We start from the raw sequence: 23,395 nt of genomic DNA, 5'->3' as shown, positions 1-23,395 counted from the left end.
GTTAATGAACACTTTAAAGTTGAAAAATAACAGCCAGGATCTTATCATCTAAGCTCTGTCTTGAAACTAAGGCCATACGGATTTTTTGTTTGTATTTTTGCAGCCTTTTCTTTTTCTACTTTAAGGAATGATTTTGGAGAGAAAATGAATTAACAGTGGAAAATAAATAAAGCAATTTTCATTGAAATGCCTTCACTGGTATAAATCTTGTGAAATATTTACATAAAATATCAGAAAGACTGCAGGTGGTGGTTGTGTGAGGTGTACAGCACAGACATAAAACAATACCAAGATCACTAAAATATTACTGTCTTTGTCCATCTGTCAACACATAGCAGTTGAGAACTTCTTTTTTCTCTATCTTCCTATCCAAAAGTAATTTGTTTCCTTCCCTTTGGAGATGATATAAAATTAGCTTTAAATCTCTACTTTTTTTTTTTTTTTTTTTTTTTTTTACTGTTTTGATTTCTTCTGAAGTAGATAGTAAAGACCCAACTTTCAATAGTTGCCAAATAGTCCTAGAGACATACTAGTAACTTCTTTAATATTTCTTAATAGATCTGGTAAGAAGAAAGCTCAGGCATTGACAGTAGTCAGCTCTCTATAAGCTCTTGCAACACAGCCGACCCCTCTAATTGCTTTTTTTCATAAATTTTCTTTGAAAGAGTGTCTGTGTGATACCTAATTGCTTGTATTGTAGGTATGTAGGAGAAACTCTCCACTTTGTGGCTAAATCTAAATCCTGGTCTCTATTCTCCCATTTTGTAGCCCAGAATATTCTCAATGGAATGTTTTAGCAACTCAGAGTTGCTTCCAATTGCTGACTGGTCACTTGCACTGTTGTAAAAAGTCAGGTTAGAATGGCTTTTTGAGTGATTGACCACCAATGGAGAGAGGATGCAGGTTTCTCCAGCAAGAGGCTGGAGGGAAAATTCTGGGCAAAATTAGGGCAATGCAACATGATAAATTTCTGAATTTTTGCCAACATGGAAAACACAGAAACTAACCCATTTTCATGTCCCTTAAATACTCTGATTGTAAAATCTCAGCTGAATAAACTGGGCAGAAAACTGTTCTATAAAACATGATTTATTTGGTGTCTGACCCCCATACTTATTTTTAGATGCCACCACCTTGCTTATTTCCCTTAGTGAAGAAGAAGAATGCAAATAGAGCAGTCCAGATCTCCCAGGAAGCACTGTGTCCGCGGGAATTCTTCCTCACCTACACACTGGAATCGACCTTGTCCTCATTTGTCCCGGCCACACCTGAGCCATCTTTACCTCTTTCTGTTCCTCACATCATGAGGCTGGGAAAGGACAAGCACACACTTGCAGCAAATGCACTTGCATAAATACCTAGTCCCTTTGATAAAATAGATCCCTAAAAAGATAAAATTAGAAAAGGAGAGCGCAAGAGTCTTGTCTTCAGTGGAGCACTATACAACTCTTTAGATCTCCTAAATTCAGTTTCATCCCAGAACAGGTACATAATTGCTTACACATTTTTTTTTTTAATCGAAAGCAGTAAGAAAATTGAGACAATGCCAGCAGAAACTCACACACAGCCAAAGTTATGAACATACTGACTGCCATCCAAATGTTTCTTTAAATTGCGGTGAAACACAAAATCACTAATTTAAATGATTTACCTACCACGGAAAGGCAAAAATAAAATGTCAATCACTTATGATTGGATAGGGTGGAGGGTGGAGGGTCTCAAAGACTAGCTTTGAGCGTGTATTAATGCACCAATGTACCAAAGCATGCAAGAGGGGGGGAAAAAAAGACAGTTGACATTCTATTGAAAACATTTCACGCCTCTGTTTTGGTGATCCTCTTAGATCGAAGGAAGCGGTTTGGACGTCTCTCCTCGAATAACCACAGCGGGGGCTAGCAGAGGAGGGCCCAGGGGGAACCATGCTGCTCGGCCCTGGCTGCCAGTGCTGAGAAGCTGCTTAAATAAGCAAATGGCAAGCCAGCAAACGAGCAAAGAGCTGTATCGAGTCCAGAGGTGCTTATCTGTCCATCGCTCTCTAGTCTCGCTAATTCTCACATCATTCTGTGCTAAGAAACATCGTTTCTGCATCGCATTTAATGATAGTTTTTAGAGCAGCAATCAGGGACTGCTAACAGAACGTCAGCATCCGCAATGGTTCTCGGACAATCCCTTCACCAGCAGGCGAGCCCTCTCTGGACATCAGCAGCCAGTTCTGCCTCCGAGGGTGTCCCCCACGTGGCCTGACTCACCCTCTCCAGGATGCTTCCCTCGAATGCTGCAGGACTGCAAAGAACACACAGAGCACCTGCACACGTGAAGCTGAAGTCTGCATGTGGACTATGGTAACATGTATGACTAAGGGAAGAGAAAGTCTGTACTAAGAAATTGAGATGCATTTCTGAACAAGGACTTAACGCAAAGTTGAAAGTTTTTGAGACCAAAAAAGTGCTGGACACAGTCACTTTCCCTTGGAGGTGCAGTCCCATTCTATACTCTGAGATTAAATAAAGCATTTTTGTTTGTGAAAACAAGCTTTCTGTCTGTTTGGCCCATATCGTCCAAATATAAGGGACACGGAAGTTCCCTTTCCTTGCACCGAAAGTGGTAGATGTTATTAGTGAAGAAATACTAGAATAAATAGCCCTAATTCCGTAACCTTTGGGGTGCAAGTTCCACATTCAGATTGAATAGGGAATTGCTCCAGGGAGAATTTGAAAGACACAGCCTGTGGCAAGGTCTGTAAGATCTGCCGCTGGAAGAGAAGATGAATAGACTATGGACAGAACACTGGGTGGTCACAGCTTGAAAAACACAAGTGAAAAGAGAAAAACACCAGAAAAGGGATTTCTGAGTGGGTTTTTTCCCCCTACTGTTAGCCTAATTATATTTTTCTGCTGACTGGTTAACACTGATGAAGTGCTGATAAAGTGACACTGGTAAGCACTCTTTCAGAAGCAAATCTGTATACTATGCGGCCATCACATTGCAACGTTAAAAGAAAACTCCCCAAACAAGTTTACGAAAAAGTAGAGGCCCCTTCTGGAAACTTCAGACTGCCTCGTAGCCACTCTTAGACCATATGTTATTCTGAAAACTAGATAAAAATACTATTCATTAAAGGTGTTAAAAGTAAGGCTGCCAGGGTGTCTATAAAATGCCAGTCATCAAAACTATGGAAAAAACAGTGCTTAGTTTAGAAAAATAAGATCCCAGGACCTCGGATGAACTGGAGGTGTCCCTGACTACCTGTAGCTGAAAAGCTTTGCTCTAAGGTACAATGTGCCATCCTGTGTGATAAGCTCCATAGGGGAAGTAAACATAGAACCCTCAACAACAACCCATCCAAGGAGTTTTTACCGAAAGCAACAATGTGTTTCTGATACATGATCTAGAGGAAAAACCAAGCAGTTCACAATTTAAAACAAAATTTTCTTTGAAGCGTTAAATTACTTATACCATTTTAAACTGCGAGTGTCCCACCCAGAATACTAACCTTTCCTGCCTTCAAACACAATCCTGAACATCAGTGGCAAATCAGAATCTCTTAGGTGAATCTATAAGGAATCAATCGATTTTTCCCCCCCAAAGCACGATATGCCGTATATATCTACGCATGGCAGAAAAGAACTGCTCTTAAAAACCCCCACAAAACAAGCCAAGTAATCATGATCCCCTGTCCCTGTCCCTTCTGTGTCTTCCTAATTGTAATTAGGCAGAGCAAAGACACTGCGTCCACAGAATAAAGAATTAATGACAGTAATAATATTAAAAAAAAAATAGGTATGTCAACATCTTGGGGAAGGCGGGGCTGTAAGTGCAGTAATTCTTCATGTGCAGTCTATTACTTCATAGGGGTCCCCTTTGGAATGGAAAGGCCTAGTGGAATGTGTGCTCCCCTCGCACGATGTGTGATGAGAACTCATAACGGTCCTGGCTCCTGTAGCCACAGATGTTGCATTCCAGTGGGTCCCGGTAGCCATGGCAACCCATGTGAATGGTGTACATGACATGGTCTAGGAAAAGGACGCGGCAGTGCTCGCACTTGAAGGCCCTGATCTGTTCTCCTTCGCCGTTGAAGACCTTGTAGATGTCCTTCAGGGAGCCCTTGGGGGCCTTGGTGGCGTCCAAAGCCTTGACATCCTCCTTCATGTAGGCTGGGCTTTGCTTCCTCTTGGGATTTAAGGCAGGGTTTCCTGGGTAGGACTGGTGGTCATCGTGGCTGCTTTCCGAGTCAGTAGAATCCAGGCAGCTATTGCTGGGGGAGGCCTCTCTTTCCTGGGGTCGACTCTTTGGTCTGATGAGAGAGATGGGGCCATCCATGTTGTTCTCGTGACTGTCGGAGGTTTCCCTGCTGATGGGTCTCTCTATCCTGTTGGGATGATAGACCTGAGAATACGCTGAGCTCATCACGGGGGCCACCTCAGCGATTGTGCTTGGCGGGTGCTGCATCAGCGGGTGAAGGGCCTCAGCTCCAAGGTAGGTGATTGCATTGTTGATGGCTTGGTCCATCATGTGAGACTGCATCAGCTCAGCCTCCTTCTCATACGTTAAGTTCATATCAAAGTGAATGTCTGGGTAGCTGAACCGCATGAGCTTTTCCCCTGAAAGAGGGAGGGGAGGAAAAGCAAAAAGGAAAAAAAAAAGAAGGAAACAATAAAAGTACTGGTTGGGTTAAAAAGATAAAAGTACAAACCAACTAATCAAATCCATGTTTCCTAAAATGGTATATCTTATTTTTTTTTTTTTTTTAGACCAAGTATGTAGGCTCTTTAATTCTGCTGAGACTCACAGACATTCTAAACCTGTCAAAGGGGAATAGTCATAAAAATGGCACAAGCCATTTGTATTTGTCCTAATGCCATCATTGCAATGCATCCAGCCTGAGAAGTATAAGTGAGTGTATAATCTTCTTTTCATTCAATATTAAAGCTTCCACTTGTCTAGAGCTCAGCAAATATAGAAGAAAAAAAAATACCAATGAAAATAAGTCAGAGACTATGCTTCTATGCTTGTTTTTGCATATTTTAAACATTAGTGAACAAGTCACAAAGAAAAAAAAAAAAAAAAAAAGCAAAACTAGACTCATCTGGTTATAAAATCTGTCACCTGACTATTATATTAGGGTTAATTTGGTTGATTTAGCTATATATTAAAAAACAATTTACTGTTTGTTAATCCTCACTTGAGAATATTTTTTCATTGATTTTTAGGGAGAGTGGAAGAGAGGGGGAAAGACAGAGAGAAACACTGATGTGAGAGAAACACGTTGATTGTGTTGCCACCTTCATGAGCTCTGACCATGGCCTGGGCCATGTAGGAGCCTGTAACCAAGGCACATGCCCTTGACCAGAATTGAACCTGGGACCCTGTAGTCTGCAGGCCAGTGCTCTATCCATTGAGCAACACTAGCTAGGGTGTGAGATCAGTTATTAATATATTTATTGACAGCAGTTTGTAAGGCTGTGGGATTTCCCCCCAAAGTACTAGCAGCTATGTAGATATGGCTTCACTAGACAGTGGGGTTTTACCAGGAGGAGATAGAAGAACAACAAAGCAGGAGAGTCCAGAATATTAGCAACAGAGTAGAAAAAGCAATGAGCCATGGAATAGAATTTGGATGACAGGAGACTAACATATATGCAGAAAGCTCAGGGATCACTGGCTGAGAGGGCTTGGCAAGGTCAAAGAACAGTAATGAACTGGGGGACACAGTAAACAGGAATTTATATTAAGTGTGGAATAATGAAATCTTCATTTCAGACATGGGAACAGTTATTAGGCAATTGTTATTTATTACTACTAAGGCAGAATCCAAATAAAGAAAAAAAAAAACTCCATCAAATTCCTAATAAAAATCTGAAGTCATTACTTTAGAATCAAAATGTAAATTAAAAAATCTGTCCCTCCTTTCTAAGGAATGTAATAAAATCAAATTGAGAATAGCATTTGTAAGTCATAAAAAAATAAAAATGTTTCAAAAAGCAAAGCTAAATAAATTCAGAAGACAGAAAAACGTAGTAATATATTTCATATTTTCCCAACTACACTAGTGTCTAGTTGAGATATAGGCTTTTAATGGACATCCATCAAGTTAAGTCAATTTTAAAAATAGATGAACTTCCATTTAAATAAAGAGAAAGGGACAGAAAGGAAAGTCCCTGAGGCCCATGGCAGGCCTCCGAATATACTCTCAAGGGCTTACCACTGACCTATATGAACTGTGGTCCTTAGGGCTGCCCTCAGCCTTCTCTCAATAAGCTCTGACATTAATCTCTCCAGCTTCCTTAAAGCGATATTTTGGTGATTTGTTAGTTCTTCAATTTCAGAGCGAAAGGAAACCTGTTCTGTGCTTATTGGAGTCCTAGAATCTGTTACCCTTTCCTCCCTGAAATGACCAAGATTTTCTCCCAATCACCATCCAACTCACAGAGACCTTCCACGTGATTTTTACAGTAGAATGTGAGAATCCATTAGAGTATTTTTTATTACTTCTAAGTTCTATCCTGTATAGGGTTTATAAAAATAGATATTACATATACAATCAATGACAACTCTTCACTTTGAATCTCTGTAATTCACACGGTCTTTAAAAATTAGGCGCTTTTTCAATGCTCAGAGATACTTTATGACTTACAATATGCAGAATCATGCCCACTCTGAGTAGATCAAAGGATATCTGTGGGCTTGCAAATGAAAAAGAGAAGTCTAATACATCACATTTAATCTTTTCAGTTCAAAATCATAGGCTGGGTGAAAACAAAGATCCAAATATGAAGCATCTTGAATGTAGGTTGCTGCATTATTTTTCTAGTGCAATTTTTTTTTTTTAAAGAGAGGCTTCTCTTTATCCTAAACCCAATACTAAACACATTAACATCATGTGCAGAAACAGCTTCAAGGCCTGGTGCTAAAGAAAATTTTAAAACACAACGCAAAACTGGCTAATAGCCTACCTTATTTCCCTTAAACATTTTTTTAAATTTAAGTGAACATTTTTACATGCTATGTCAATTTGTATATCATTCCATTTTTAGATAGCTACTTACTACTAGCAGTATTTCCTTTATTTCTCTTTCTTCAGCTCATATACTTAACTCTGAGTGTGTGTGTGCCTGTGTGTGCCTGTGCCTGTGTGTGTGTGTGTGTGTGTGTGTGTGTGTGTGTGTGTGTATGCACTTGCAAGTATGATACACACGGAGTGGCATAAAGCAGAAAAGAATAATGGAGAGAAGAGACTAACGTTTATCTTACAAACTGAAATGCATCATAGGTTACTTCCAATCCACGGGAACATGTCTCTGCCCGTTAGAAATCACCTCTTTAAAGAAATAAAAGCATCTGTAATGCTTACCCACAAACTTTTGTGGAGTGGAGCTTTTACGTTTTCCCATGTTCCCCGTGAGCTTCTCTATGACAGCAGGTCTCTCAAAAGGCACCAGAGAAATATTGTTGTCCATAATAGGCTCTTGTTCCTTACAATCTTCTATAGGAGGTACTATATGAAACCATACAAAAAATGCAATCTGATAATTTCTTCAACACTTTTAAAGGTATAAAGCTGAGTTTGCCATCTCAACATGTGTTATACAGACATAAGCTGGTATGCTTGAGGAAAAGCAAGTCGAAGATAACCTCCAGTGTTCCAAGTCCCCGGTAGTTTTGCTCTCACACACAGAGGATTGCTTTTTATCTGAGTCTCTCTCAGATCAACAGCATAAACTGTTGCCACTATTATGGGTGGCAAACATGTTCATCTTGCTTCTCATCTTATGCCCCTGAAAGTGTTTTTTAACAGTGATTAAAATCAATACTACTTTAAGACTGCCCTATTCTCAAGGCTTTTGAAGTTTATTTTTGTAAAAACAATTTAAGTCCACTAGTTTGCAGAAAAACTTCAACAGACACACAGAATAACAGCACAATATTTGACCAGGTGGGTGCTTTTTTTTCACCCATATATTTTCTTGTAACAATTTTTCTATTTGATGAGCTGAGTGAGCTGGTAGCCCCTTTGAGCCTTCTGAAGGAGATTCCATTCTGAACATGCCGACTAAGCTGGCTGCTTCATGATTGTAATTTATTTTAACAAGAGCTCTTCAGCAGGTTAAAAGAATCCATTTCCAAATGGCATATTTGCTCACTAACCTGCTCTAATGCATTCGGCATAAACTTTCCAATGCTGCTCCCTCTTCATCCCATTCCGTTAAGTTGCTATGGGCTAATATACTGGCTCATATGTTATTCATTGACATGCATCGTGTAGATGAAGAACTTGTAAAAGTTGTTTTTGAATAAAAATGCTGTCAAAAAAACATTTAACCAAGGACAGATTTAACTAGGTAACATCTAAGGACAGACTGAGATCAGCTGATTAAAACCACGTTCGTAGGAAAGACCATAACTTATTGCTTCTTGATTACTGTTGCTTTCTCCAATTGTACCTGTGCCAATACTCTTTGGAAACCAAAGGGTTTCATATCTTAGGATATCGTTACTTATTCAGCATGCACAGTATAGGGATTTATTCTGCTCCTTGCATTTGCAAAGGATAGTTCACTGTGTGAAACACAATGCATTCTCATTTATAAGGGCGAAAGCTAAAATAAAGTGAGAAAGCAAGAGATGAAATTTAAGGAAATCCAGTGCACAATTCAGGTGACCTAGTTAATAAGCAATACAGGTTGCATATTTTGAAAAAAGAAGAAAAATAGCATCATAAAATTGTTTTCCTAAATTGGATATGTTTAAAAAGATTGACATTCAATCTAAAGTTTGTGATTAACCTAATGTAGTCTGGTAGATGGGCCAGAAAAATGTAATCTTAAATCTCTGTTTTATAACAGACCCTCCGGTTACTAACGACAAGGAATTCTACAATTATTGGATGTTAATTTGGAAAAATAATTCCAAGAATAAATTCAGAAACAAGGAAATGCTTTGCTTGTTTGTTATATATATAATTAATAATATTACCAGGTGGAAAAAGTATGTCCTACATTATGTGTGTCCTATCTTAGAAACAACTAAAATTGTAAAAGAAAAAAATAACTTAAAAAGTTTAGCAAATAGAAGATTTAAATGAGGGGTAAAGGAAGGTGGAATGGCAGTGGTGACGTGTAGGGAACCATGCAATTAGCTGCAGATTATTGTCAAAATCTTAAACTTTTGTTTTTTAAAATATATTTTATTGATTTTTTACGGAGAGGAAGGAAGAGAGATAGAGAGTTAGAAACATCGATGAGAGAGAGTCATCGATCAGCTGCCTCTTGCACACCCCCTACTGGGGATATGTCCGCAACCAAGGTACATGCCCTTGACCGGAATCGAACCCGGGACCCTTCAGTCTGCAGGACGATGCTCTATCCACTGAGCCAAACCGGTTTTGGCAAAATCTTAAACTTTTGTTTTGGGTGGATTCTAGGGCACTTGCTATATTATTTAGAAAGTACTTATAAACCAAATAACTATAAATTGAAGATGAAAATATGTCACAGACCAAGATCACAAATTAAAGGAGAAAAGAAAAAAAAAGTTTGTTGTAAATTTTGTTAAAAAACAGAAAAACTGGTTAACAGGGTTTGTCCCAAAATTGAATATACTAATTAGTTTTGAAATGAGTAGTCTAAAACTTAGCAGTTTTGCTCTAAGTCTCACCTTAAATTTTCATATTTGCACACATTTAACATTCAAAACGAAACCTGGGTGTGGGAACTGTCCTATACCACATCCACCTCAATTCAGATGATTTGTCCCAAGTTCAATGAAGCTCGTGTGAACTGAAAACAATGACTTTGGCAGAGCTCTGGTCTAAATTGTGCATTGCAAAAGTCCTTTATAGATCAGAGGTTGATCCTGATTCTACCATATTGACAACAATAACAACAACAACACTGAGAGCTGACATGTGTTAAGGATTTGCATTTAATAATTCATTTAATGCTTTCAGTAACCCCCTGAGATACAACTGCCTTCTCCATTTCACAGGTGGGGAACCAAAGACCCAGAGGTGTGATGTTATTTCCTCGGGGTCTGCATCCAGTTAGTAAGGAATACGGGATATGAATTGAACCTTCGTGATCTAGTTCCAGGCTCTTGGCTCTTAGCCAATATGCTACAGTATTCTTTTTATATGTAATTCGAATTTTGACTTTATGTAAATAAGATCGACATGGTCTGCCACTGGGGAAATGTCTGATACATTTTCTTAACTACGTAACTAACCTGAACTTTCTGCTTTCATGAATCTGTGCATCTCATCAAAATGTTTCTGGATACACAGGGTGGTTGGCAAAAGTAGGTTTATGCTTGGAAGTACATTTAGTTAACTCAATGATGGGTTACTCCCACAGTGAGACATTCCTCTAGGCTAAGAAAATACCAACATGCTAACTTCACTTGTTGGAACAAACTTCATAGCCAAGTATCTTCTTTGGAGTTATTTTTAAAGATATAACCAGGGTAAACATAGATTTATGCTTGCATTATTTTATTATCTCCTTTCATTGATAAATCATAAAGACAGAACCATGGTTTTCCCAATACAGAGCTACTGTACTGAACAATCCACTTAAATTTCAAGTTCCAAGAATACACAATCTGAGAGACCTAGATTAGGCCATGTGTCCATCCCGTGGCCAGTAGCAGGCTCGGCACCTAGACCGACAGTCCCTCCATGACTTCCTGCAAAGGGAGACAGTTCTCTGAAGGGAAATGAAAGTCTTGTTATCAGAAGAAGGAGGAAGGTATGAAGGGCAGGCAAAAACAACAGATATCTTCTATATTCTCACATTTTCTCCATTTTGCTGAAGCTAAAACAAACTTTTCAGTTATCTGAGCTATTTTCTTGAGAACATTGGACAGTGCTAATACTTGCTTTGGCTTCTGTCAAATCACTCCATTTTCAGGCCTTCTGCTCTTACTCATCTTCATGGCCTTTTAAAAAAAAATTTTTTTTTTTATTCCTGATGTGTTCTTGACCTTATAGATGTCTCACTATATTCTTAGCTATATAATTTTATAAAACTTGTTACTTCAGGCTACTATCTATGTAATGATGGCTTCCACGACTTTATTCCCTACCCCTCTCTCCAGATCTTTTTAAAAAAATATTTTTATTGATTTCAGAGAAGATGGGAGAGGGAGAGAGAGATAGAAACATAATGATGAGAGAGAATCATTGATTTGTCTGCTTCCTGCACACCCCCTGTTGGGGATTGAGCCCACAACCCAAGCATGTGCCCTTGACTGAAACTGAACCTGGGACCCTTCAGTCCACAGGCGGAGGCTCCATCCACTGAGTCAAACCGGCGAGGGCTCTCTCCAGATCTTGATATACCTGCATATATCAAGAATATATATACATATATCTATATCTAATATATAGCTATACATACAATATTTGACTTCTTAGATTCACTTGGCTATCTCTAATAGGCACTTAAAGGATAATGTGTCAAAAAATTGAAATCTCCATTTCCCTCCTCAAACTTTCTCTTATTTTTCTAATTTCCATCTCTTGTGAATAGCACTACCTAGCTGGTCGTCCATACTAGATAATTGTGGCAGATTCTAGATTTTGTCCATTCAACCAGTCTCCTCCTGTCTACCAGCTCTCCATATATATGGAGAAAGAGGGGAGAGGGAGAAGGAGAGGAAGAGAGAAAGGGAGAGGGAGAGGGAGAGGGAGAGGGAGAGGGAGAGGAAAAGGGAGAGGGAGAGAGAGACCAAGCGTTTTAGAATGTACATCTACAGTTGCTCCCAATTACCTGACTTTTCTGGATATTGTAGGTCTCTAAGCACAACTAATCAGTAGACTGTTGCAATGGTCTATTTGCCTCTATGTCAACTTTTCTGATCTATCTCCCATATTTCTAGTAATGAAATTTTGATGTAATGTTTTTGTTTGTTTGTTTGTTTGTTTTAGGATATATTACAACTGTTCACTTAGTACATAGGCCCTTAAATTCCCTGTTTATAGCCCAAGTCTCTTAGCCTTACCGCCTTCAGATGCTTTGGACCCTTACAGACTGGGCTCTAATTATACGTGGCTGCTTCTAGGTCCGTAACCTACCCTGCTCTTTCAGATTTCCATGTCTTCACACACGCTGTTCTTTCTGCATGAAACACTCTCCTTCCAGAAGTCCACTCCAACACAACTTTCCCTAGAAGCTCCTCTTGGATACCCAGAGGTGTGCTGCCGTAATGCTTATCACAGTGTTCTCACTGTAGGTTTACAGGTCAGATCCTTCCAAGTGTTTGTAAATGACCTTAGGGTAGAGACTGCTTTTTATTTGACTTTGTATCTGTAGTACCTTTTATGATGTGAGACAAATATACTAGTCAATGGATGTTTCCCAAGTGACTTAATGAAGGAAATGTTACCCAATGAAAATAGGGTGAAAAAGTGTATTAGAAGGTTTACAAGATTCCAACATGTCTCCATACTTTCAATAAAGAAATTCTCTTTACCAAATAACTCAAATCATAAATTAAAATTCTTTATTTTTTTTTTTCTTTAAAGTCAGCTATCTTTCCAGTTTACACTTTCATTTTTGTCTTTAGGCAAGGGGAAAACTTAATTATACACTTTGATTTTTAAAGCTTTTTCTTCAAGCTAAATAAATTTTAAAAATTAGCATAAAATAACTTTCAAATAAGATAATGTGCTATAAAACCAAATTCATTATTATCTTTAAAACTATAAGTCATTATTTTTCCCTTTCCATCAAACTAAATAGGTTTTTATTCTACCCCTGAATATGTCTTCAGGGTTTCCCCAACTTCATCTTCTGCTACTGCCTATTCCTCTTCTCTGTGGCATTCTCACTTCCTGCTTCTCCTAACATACCAACAAGATATCCATCCTATATGCTATCTGGGTGCCATGTTTCTTTAGAAAACACAAATACAGTTCAAGAATGCTGCTCTGACTTCAGACACTTTCTCGCTAGAAGAACCAACATGGAAAGAACATGTTTTGGGAAAGAGAGGCTAGGAAATATCATAATGTCAGATATGAAAATAAAGAATAGTAATTAATTTAAAGGAGCTAATGGCAGCCATAAGTATAGCAACTGCCATCCATACCACAAGAAAAAGAAAAGACAAAAAAAAAAAAATAGAGAAGATGTAACAAGCCAGTAAGAGAGGGAAGGGGATTCACATGATTTCACTGCGGCTCTGTTTACAAGGAGACATAGGCCAAGCAATGCATATGAGACAAGGTTCATGATGAACTCTAGCAGCATTCACCCATGTTTTTCTCTCCTGTGGTATTTATTAGCTCCTACCCTCACACATTCAATGACCCACTAAGTATGCTAACAATTATTATTACAACACACCTTGAAAAAGTACTGCAGTAAATGTTACCAATGTAATCTTAGGTGGTAAAATTAATATCCAATATTGAAGAACAAATATTTGGGACTATAAATGATATTGATACCTCCCTCCACCCCCTCCTCCTTGGCTTTTTCTCTGGTCTTCCCAGACCTGAGGGTCTCCCTCAACCACTCCTCACCCCCCAAGGGCCTTTGCCATGAAGACATAAGCAAACTGGAAAGTGGGGCTGATGCTGAGGCTGCAGCTGTTTAGAAATAAGACTTCCCCCTTCCCAAAATACACCTGTTTAAACTGCTTGTCAGCACTTACTCCGTAACTGGTTAATCTGCCAACAGATAGTTAAATATCCACTATGTTTATGTGGAGTGATCTCCCTATAGCAATATAAAGTCTTCTGGAGAGATTTCCTCTCATTCACATGTGCATGCGACCTAGAGTTTCATAAATAACTATGATCAGAAAGGTGAATTAGGAGAATCACTAATCCAATCAAATGTCAAAACTGTAATACGAGGCCACTAAAAGGCGAAAGTAAGAGCACAAGGTGTCTTTGGAAATTTGTGGCAAGCTTTGGCATGCACCCAAGCCTCTATAAGCTATCCTGCCTCAAGCCACCTCTACAACCAGTACTTCAAACAGAAACAGTGTGCTTCATAGGCAAATGAAACCTCCAGTGCCCAAATTAATGCCAGCAAGTAACCTAACTTTAAAGGGGATTGAACTTTTACTACTTCTTAATATTTAATGCGCAGAAATGTACTAGTAAAAAGAACTATTTATTGGGTGTTTATTGCACACCCAATAGCATTTAATTCTCATGCCAAGACGATGAGTAACATACGCAGACATCACACAGCCAGACCAGGTCTGCTGGACTCACACCTCTTTAACCTCTTTGCTCTGGAACCTGTGCTACCCTCATAAGCCCAGGTAATCCAAGCTTGCAGTATCAAATTTGATAAGACTTCAAACAGAGAGGTTTTAAATTGTTTTAGTTAGAGGTTTTAAATTGTTTTTATTAACAATATAATAAAAAAAATGGACTTGCAACCATGTATAGAATTAAATCTGATCCTTTATATTATATAAACTGGCCTCAATGCAAAGACATGCTTAAATTATTCACGATAACAAAATACTTTAATTAAAAGGAATTGCCAACAACATATAATCACTAGCTATCCAATAAACACTGTTTCATAGTATGCACCATATAAAACAAACAAAAAAAACCACAAATCATCTCAGAGCTGTCTATAAATCACTTAATAGATATTTGTACTTTAAAGGTGACTATAGCAATCTCCAATTATTCTGTTTAATATTAGCCAAATATTTTTACATAACAGATATAAAAATACCAATAAGTTAAGATTTTTTTATATGTTTTTGTATGGAAAATAAGATTAAAAACATAATTAATAGGCCAAAACAAGATGCCTCCAAATCTAAAAAAGTGAACTTAACAACTTTCTTATGTAAGGCTGATTTACCCACATAAAATTTTAGAGTTATTAACTGATAAATCTTAGAGACTGCCTTCCATCTGCTACTGTGGATTCTGGAGATAAGGATCATTTGCTTGGATTTTGATTTCTGTGCATGGAAGTGGTGCCTAATTTTTATCTAATTTGTGCCCCACCCTTGCAGAAAGAAAATCAATAATTTCCAAGATAATTCACCAGGCACTTTGGAGAAAATTCCAATTCTATCCACAATCACTTACCTAGAAGAAAGGCACATGTAGCTAATGAAACCTTTCCGGAAGCCTGTTGACTTATGTGGGACCATCTCTAGCTATTTGAATAAGCACTGCCTTCCTTTGGCATATTCAAGGTCACCTGCCATTATTAGGTTAACTCAAACACGTGTTATGAGGACTGACTGGGGAGTATCACAAAAATTCAATATAGTTTGTTTACAAAGGGTCCCAAAGCTCAACTCTTTTCAAATGCTTAAGAAGAGAATGCCACACAAAGCTAATGTGATCTAAAATTGTTCTAAAGAAAGTAAGATTTTCCCCCCCTCCATGCTGAGAGGTAGACAGAACCACTTCACCCATACAGAACTCGAAAAGCAGGAGAGAGGGGTACGGACACTGTGAATCCCGGGTCTACCCACCGTGGTGACTCATGACCTGGCCCATGGCCTCCATGCTGACGTTCTGGAGATAGTTGTGGCAGCGTTCCTTGTGCTCCTCCAGCGAACTGCGCTGCTTGTAGCTTCGTCCACAGTAGTTGCACTTGTGAGGTTTACCCACTGCGGAGAGAAGTGGAGATGAGTGTGTGCTGCCGTCTCCTCCAGAGCAAAGTGAATAGCTAGCTCCTGGTGGTGTGGGGGAAGCATTTCTAGGCTTTTCAGACTTAAATCTCTTCCTCCTCCACACGCTCAGATAATAAAATCTCCACCGAGACTAAGAGGCAGAAAGAAGATAAGGCGGATCGCACCTTCGGCGATAGGGGAAACACTGAATCAAATTCATGCTCTGACTGTCTGCTCCAGGATCCGTCTTCAAATTATCTGACTCTTAACACTTAACGGTGACTTCTCACACCATTCTCTCAGCTTTGACTCATTCACAAGACAAATCAGGAATGCCCTAGATACATGACGAGAATTATCTTTTATTTTTTGGAGGTGGTAGTGATAAGAGCAGAGAATCTTACCGAAGGAAACTAAAATGTGACAACTCAAAATGTCATTGTTTAATGAGAAAATTATTCATGGGTACCAAGAAGACTAAGAGGAATTGGAGTGATGAGAAAAAGTGCAGATAAAAGCAAGGTTTCTCTTTTCTTTCCACCTTGGTAACGGCTACTCACACATGCAAAACGCTGCAGCAGATAAAGCATATTCTCCCACATCATCGCTGTTTTTGCATTACCAAGAATTAACCTCCCGGGCGCTTTCAGTTAGGATTAACAAGAACCACTGAAGCCCTAACACAGTTAGTTATACAATGATGGTAGTGATGTTTTCCAACACATTTCACATTCAGGAAGTAGCTTTTTTCCTCATAGAACAGAGAGCTGTATTTCAGTATACCTGGTAAAATACTGGGATGACCACTTAAAAGAACTCAAAACAAAACACTTTACAATATTGACTAAGAAGAAAAAAAAACAAACCCAAAAAAACACCACATTGATGGAAAGAGGCATGCTCTGATGTATGAGTATTCACCTGGATATCACAGAGCCCTCTGATCCTTGGTTTTGAACCATAAGGAGAAAGCATATGCCCCCAGGTGGTCTGTGCCTTGGCCCTTAGGAGTGAAGGCTGTGAAGGTCAGGAGTCAAGGTCAGGGGCTCTCTGTGACTCCCGTAAGAGTTATTCTGTTTTGCCCACAGGATGCTCTTGTTCACGGCCAAACAGAGCATTCCTGAGTCCAGCCTCCAAAGCTAGACACTGGGCATGAGTGGGGTTACAATGCTGTAACAAGGCCAGGCTTTCATTGGTAGATAAAAGTTGCACTGTGCTGATTTCTGTTTTAAGCAAAATAGATTGTATTTGAGATGCACATAAACTGAACTAAGTTGTTTCATTATTATACTTTTTTTTTGTAAACTATTTTAAATAAAAAAAGAGTTTCAAAGGCATGATTACTCATTTCTAAAAATACTAGCCAATGTAACTTCTATTATTCAGAGCCAAGAATTTCTGGGAAGTCGAAACCAGGTAGCTGAGTATGTTGTGCAGAATTGGTATCACTGTGTAAGAGCTATTAAAAAATACAAGAAAATGCTTTCAGTAAAAAAAAAAACAACATTTCATGCAAATAACACAAATACATTCTAAGACAGGGGGCTACACATAATGAAATGGCTTTGTTTGCTGTAACTGTTACTCAGCTTTGGGTTCTTTAGTGCTGTTTCTTTAGAAATAAGTGAGGGATTTGTACCGAGAAAGTCCATCAAGCAATGAATGCTTATTAAGCAGATGCACTGAAATTAGTTGTCCTCTACAACTTCGTTCTGTCATCTTATTCTTCCTCTTTATTATTCCTGTCGCACTGCATCCTATGATACCTGTGTAACTGTGAACACAGTCTACTGTACTTGCCCTTATTTACATAAGCAAACTTGGTACCTTCTCACCTTAACTAAAATGTACTTCCCTTTTACTCTCCCTGGCTCACAATCCTCTATAAACTACCAACACACCTGACAAGGAGAAAAAGATGATACTTTATACTGCTCTCAAGACTCACTTGATTACTCCCCTCATTTCTGAAGTCTTCCCATTTGCTTTATTTCAGCTCCTCCCATTTTCTCCTGTCACTCTGCGCTAGCCGGTTTGGCTCAGTGGACCAAAGGGTCCTGGGGTCAATTTCAGTCAAGGGCACATATATCGGTTGCAGGCTCCTCCCTGGTCCAGGGCTTGGTCAGAAGGCTTGTTGTGCAGGAGGCAACCAATTTTTTTTTTTTTTTTCCTCTCATGTCGATATTTCTCTCTGCCATTCCCTCTCTCTTCCACTCCCTAAAAATCAATAAAAAAACATCCTTGGGTGAAGATTTAAAAAAAAAAAAAAACACCCATAACTAAAACATCACTCTTGCCTGGCCAGCATGGCTCAGTGGTTGAGTATAGACTGATGAACCAGGAGGTCATGGTTCCATTCCTGGTCAGAGCACAGGCCCAGGTTGCGGGCTAGATCCCCAGTATGAGATGTGCTGGAGGCAGCTGATCAGTGATTCTCTCTAACCATTGATGTTTCTATCTCTCTTTCCCCCTCTCCTTTCTTCTCTTAAGTCAATAGAGGTATATTTAAAAATAAATCAAACATCACTCATTCGTCTTCAACCCATCTTTGTTCTTGGTGAGTCCAAGGAATTAGAGTAAACTTTTCTAAAAAATGGTAACCCCACGTTCCCTAATTCTCCAACTGCACCCCACTCCAGCAATCTCCATACCGGGTGACATGTTGTGCTTTGATAGCTCATCACTACTTTACCTGTTGATTTGCTTTGGAAATACACCACTTTGCCCCTCTCATTTACTACCCACTGATGAAGAGCTGACTGTGCACCAACACTGTGATGAGCCTGGGTTGTCAAATGGAGAGCAAATCTCAAGGTGGCTATCCTCATGCAACTGGCAGCTGGCTGAGGGAGGCGGGCATTTAGGAAATACACAGAGTATTACAAATTGCGGTAGATTCTGCAGAACAAGAGAATGCTGAGCTGGTCTAACACAGAAACTCAATTTAGTCTGTGAAGGCTGAGGAGGGAGGTCTTCCTGAGGAGGGAGTGGTTAGGCTGATGACTGAAGAATAAGCAGAAGCTAGATGATGGGGGTAGAGGGTGGAGTGGAGGAGAGGCAGTGTTTCAGAACTTCCCGGAACTGCCTTCTTCTCTTCCTATTTGCTCTCACAGTCTCAGCGCCTTCAGAGTCTAGATCATGTCCTTACAGGTCTTTTGAACACTATTTTCAAACATCATTAACCATCCCTGCCAAATCTAATGGCACTACCTCCACAAGTCCATTTCCTGTCATCTCTTTGATATTTCTTAAAAATCAAGTCCATGAAAACATTTTTAATATTTATTCTCTACCTATGATGAGTTAATCTGTGCCATGCTTACTTATAAACATGTGAATTAACATGTAAACATGTATACTCATGGAAGCAGACCAGTATTTTGCTACTACCATTTTTATCAATAGTATTATATATGCTCCCCATCTGTAACATCTTCATTCTGTTATTACTGAAGCATTTTAAAAAGTCATCCATAGCCTGAATCACTAGATAGAGTGGACTTGAATCAATCCTAAATCTGCCTTGCTTCTTGGGTCTTTACAAACTCGTGTGTGTGTTGAATCTCCTGTTTTATGTAGTGTCTGCGATCAGATGCTGTGGGCTTCTCAACCTCTTCCTTCTAGGTGTCCCCAAAAGGCATACACACGCTGTGAATAATTATAAAGGCAGTGCTTATTAAAGTACCTTTCATTTTAAAAACTGAGCTATCAGCTATTAAAGTGCGGATACATATTTTGGGGACACCCCGGATATGTACCTCTAGATTGTGTTTCCAGTCTCTTTTCCCTCTGGATCAATCCCTCATTTCTATGAAACATCCGAATTATGCCTGGAGTAATTTCCCATAATTGTAAGTTTCCATGTGTCATTTAAACCTTCTTAAGAATGATCATGGTGACCCCAAAGACATAGTTTTTTCCTCTGCATTTTCACAGCATTCTGTTCATGCTCTGCTTTTACACATGCTAATTGCTTTGTAATTATCCATTGGGCAACTGTTTATTTCCCTGATCCAAACAATGAGTTCTGGCATAGGCACAGGGGTCATGTTTTACTCAATTGTGAACTGCTTGGGACAGTTATTACACACAGGAGATACTCAATCTGTATTTGCTGAGTGACTGCACTTGAAACTCCAAATACCTTCTAAGTACTGCCTCATGCATATTCCTCTGAAATCTAAAATGCAACATATCCATGTTAAAATTGTCTTTATTGATGTATAAATAAAAATAAAAAATTACATAAAATAAAATCCACCCACTTGAAGTGCATTTTCAAAAAGTTTGGAGTGTATAGTTGTGTAACCACAACTAAAATGTAGAACATTTTTATCACTCTAAAAAAATCTCTCTTGCTCCTTTGCACCAGTTCCCTTCCCCACACTCAATCCATGGCAACCACAGTTCTGTTTCTGTCATTACAGTTTTGTCTTTTAAGGATTTCACATAAACTGAATCAGGCAGTATATAGTATTTTGTGTCTGGCTTATTTCACTCAACATAATGATTTTGAGATTCATCTATGGTGTTGCATGTATTGATAGTTGGTTACTTTTTTATTGCTGAGCAGTATTTCATCCTATGAATATACCACAGTTTGCTTATTTATTCATTAGCTTGGGCTGATTCTTGATAGCTATTAGGAATAAAGCTTCCACTAACATTTGCAGGCAAGCCTGTGTTTTTATTTCTTTCAATCACTGGGTCATATGGTAGGTATCTGATTAACTTCATAAGGAACTGCCTGTTTTCCAAAATGGCTATATCACTGTGCATCTCCTCAAGCAATATGTATATTCCAACATAGTATTGCCAATGCTTGTATTTTATTTTACCTGTTCCAGTGGGTATGCAGTGGTACAGAAGGGTGTTTTTGTGTTGTCCTAATATCTCATGAGACTAATCTTTTGCCATTCACATTTTCACATATTTTATTTGGTGAATTATCTGTTCAAATATTTTGCCTTTTTAAAAAATATATTTTATTGATTTTTTACAGAGAGGAAGGGAGAGGGAGAGAGAGCTAGAAACATCAATGAGAGAGAAACATCGACCAGCTGTCTCCTGCATATCCCCCACCGGGGATGTGCCCGCAACCAAGGTATATGCCCTTGACCAAAATCGAACCTGGGACCTTTTAGTCCGCAGGCCTACGCTCTATCCACTAAGCCATTCGGCTGTTTTGCCTTTTTTACTATACTATTTCTAATTTTATTATTAAGTTGTAAGAGTTCTTTACTTATTCTAGATACAAGTCTTTCATTAGGTATATGCTCTGCAAATATTTTCTATAAATGTGTTTTGCTTTTTTATTTTTAGTTTCTGTTTTAATTTTGAGTAAGTCCAATTTATCAATATTTTCTTCAGTGTTTTGTGTTTCTTTGTGCTCTCTGCAAGAGATCTCTGACTAACCAATGTCAGAATAATTTCCTCGATTTCTCCTAGAAGTTGTATGATTAGCTCTTATATTAAGGTCTCTGATTCAGTCTTTGATTTCATTATTTTGTCTTCTCTTTCATTGACTTCAGCCTTTATCATTCTTATTTTATACACTCTAGATTAAATTTGCTTTCCTTTTGTAATTTCTTAAGAAGGGAGCTTAGTTAATTAGTTCGAGATCTCTCTGCTTTTCTAATGTAAACAATACTAAACATTTCCATCTAAATACCACTTCTATTTTCATGTTCATGTTTTCCTTTATAGTATTAAACATATGGAGTATATTTACAATAGCTGTTTTACCAATTTTATCTGATATTTTCATCATTTGGTAACTTCTAGGTCTGTTTCTATTGATTTATTTTTCTGCTGATTATGGGTAACATTTTCCACCTTCTTTGCATCGTTGTTAATTTTTAAATGAGATTCTGGATATTGTGGATTTTACTTCAGTGGGTTCTAAATTTCTTTCATTTGTTGTAGCTCTTTAAAGTGTATTTTTTTCTGCTATGCTGTTACATTTCTTGGAATCATTGATCCTTTTGATATTTGCTTTTATGCTTTAAGACAGTTCCAGAGCATGCTTTAATATAAAGGCTAATTTAGCCCCAGTACTAAGATAATAACCTTCTGAAGACTTTACTCAGTGCCCTACATGTTACAAAATCTTGCCATTCTGGCTGGGGATAATTAACTATTCCCCGTCCTGCATAAAGTCCAGGAAGTGTTTGACCTTATGCTTTCTGGTATTTCTTTTCCTAAGCAGCTTCCTCATACATGTAAGCACGAGTGTTTTTGTGAAAGATGTAAGGGGCACTCTGCAGAACTCCAGAGCTTTTTCTGTGCAGCTACTTCCTGCATCACTCTGCCTCCCACACTCTGAGCATATAGAGGTCTCTGGATTCCTCAACTCAGCAAGACTGCCCGTTCTGCTTGGGTCTGCTGGTCCTGACCTGTGGCCTGGAAACTGGCTTCCAGAAGGAAGCTGGGAGTAATCACAGAACTCACCGGCTTTGCTTTCTTTTCTCCTGGGTCACAGTCCTACAGTGGCTATTGTTCAATGTCTACATGTCACTGAACATAGTTTGTCTGGTATTCTAGTTGTTCAAGGCAGGAGGGTTCATCTGATCCCAAATTTGTCATTATGATTGGAAGCAAAAGCCATATTTTAAAAAAATTATTTAATACCAAGAAAGTCACACTAACTTTGTAAGTTACCCACACAGTTCAGGTAACTGAAATAAAGTTTCTTAAAAATATAATTCTAAGAATATGTAACACTAAAGACTCTGTGACACAGAAGATCAGGGTCTGTGTTCCCAATTATCTCAAAGTTAACTTACAGTCTCTTCTTTGACATATTGTATCTCACAAAATCCAACACTTGTACCTCACAAAGAAAGGAAGAACTACCAGTATAATCTGTCAGAGATGTAGCTGCAGATTGCTGACCTGCGTACTGAATTGTACATTGAAGACGACGTAAAGAAAATGTGACAATCCTGAAGACTATTCAATTAAAAAGATTTGCTAGCTCTAACTAGGATTATCTCCATCCCTCATTATAAGTAATTAAAAAATAAGAAATACCTGCCCCTATACTCCTAAGAACTCCATATACCTACCCAAAAGGAAAAATACATTAAAAAAGCCATAAAGAATTTTAAAGTAGGAATGTTTAGCATAAATTCATAGGCAGTTATGCAGATAAATAGCACAACCAAGTCTTGTCCACCTATGTTTTCTTGAAATATGTGACTTCAAGAGTTATCCTAGTGAAACCTACAAAACAAATTACAATAGCACTAATATAGGTAGTAAAGGTTTTATTCTTTATATAGATATATAAAGCACATCTATATAAAGAAAATATATTACCATTTACATATTTACCATAACACATACAGAATCAGCAACAGAGCAGTATGCATATATCTATCACATTTATTTTCTTTTAATAACATTAAATGCACTCACTTTCCTTTAGATACCATACTAGAGGCCCAGTGCATGAAAATTCGTGCACTTTTGGGGAGGGGAGGGCTCTGGAAGCAGGCCTAAGCCTTAGTCTGGCCTCCCTCTGCGGCAGCCCCTGAAAGTGGCAGACCCCGTCTCCTGCCACCACCACTGGTGGTGGCCTTCCCCTGTCGGCCTGTGGTTGCCCTACTCAGCCTGCTGTTCAGTCATTTGGTTGTATTTCACTAACCCCCCTGCTGACCTGGTCACCCCATGCAGCCTTCAGTCATTTGGTCATCCCTCACTACCCCCCCTGCCTGCCTGGTCCTAGGTATCCATCTTGTGAGGGCTTGAGGGTTAATTTGCATATTTCCTCTTCATTATATAGGAT

At 38.7% G+C, this 23,395-nt stretch overlaps 1 protein-coding gene across 7 annotated transcripts in view; it reads right to left on the bottom strand.

The window, feature by feature from the left end:
- Window positions 1-358: 358 nt before the first annotated feature.
- Window positions 359-23,395, bottom strand: part of IKZF2 (IKAROS family zinc finger 2) — a 130,887-nt gene continuing 107,850 nt past the window's right edge. For 5 of the 7 annotated variants that reach the window (XM_036421172.2, XM_036421171.2, XM_036421173.2 and 2 more), the window contains 3 exons: window positions 15,466-15,603; window positions 7,352-7,495; window positions 359-4,601 (listed from right to left, as the gene is read on the bottom strand). In XM_036421172.2, coding sequence (XP_036277065.1) covers window positions 3,877-4,601; window positions 7,352-7,495; window positions 15,466-15,603 — 1,007 coding nt within the window. In that variant the 3' untranslated portion in view covers window positions 359-3,876. The remainder of the gene's footprint in view (window positions 4,602-7,351; window positions 7,496-15,465; window positions 15,604-23,395) is intronic. The other 2 variants (XM_036421176.2, XM_036421177.2) reach the window with 1 other exon arrangement.

Source organism: Pipistrellus kuhlii, unplaced genomic scaffold (genome assembly GCF_014108245.1).
Source record: "Pipistrellus kuhlii isolate mPipKuh1 unplaced genomic scaffold, mPipKuh1.p scaffold_m20_p_7, whole genome shotgun sequence".
NCBI lineage: Eukaryota > Metazoa > Chordata > Mammalia > Chiroptera > Vespertilionidae > Pipistrellus > Pipistrellus kuhlii.
Note: the sequence above shows the minus strand (reverse complement) of the source record. Positions and strands in the feature narration are given on the sequence as shown.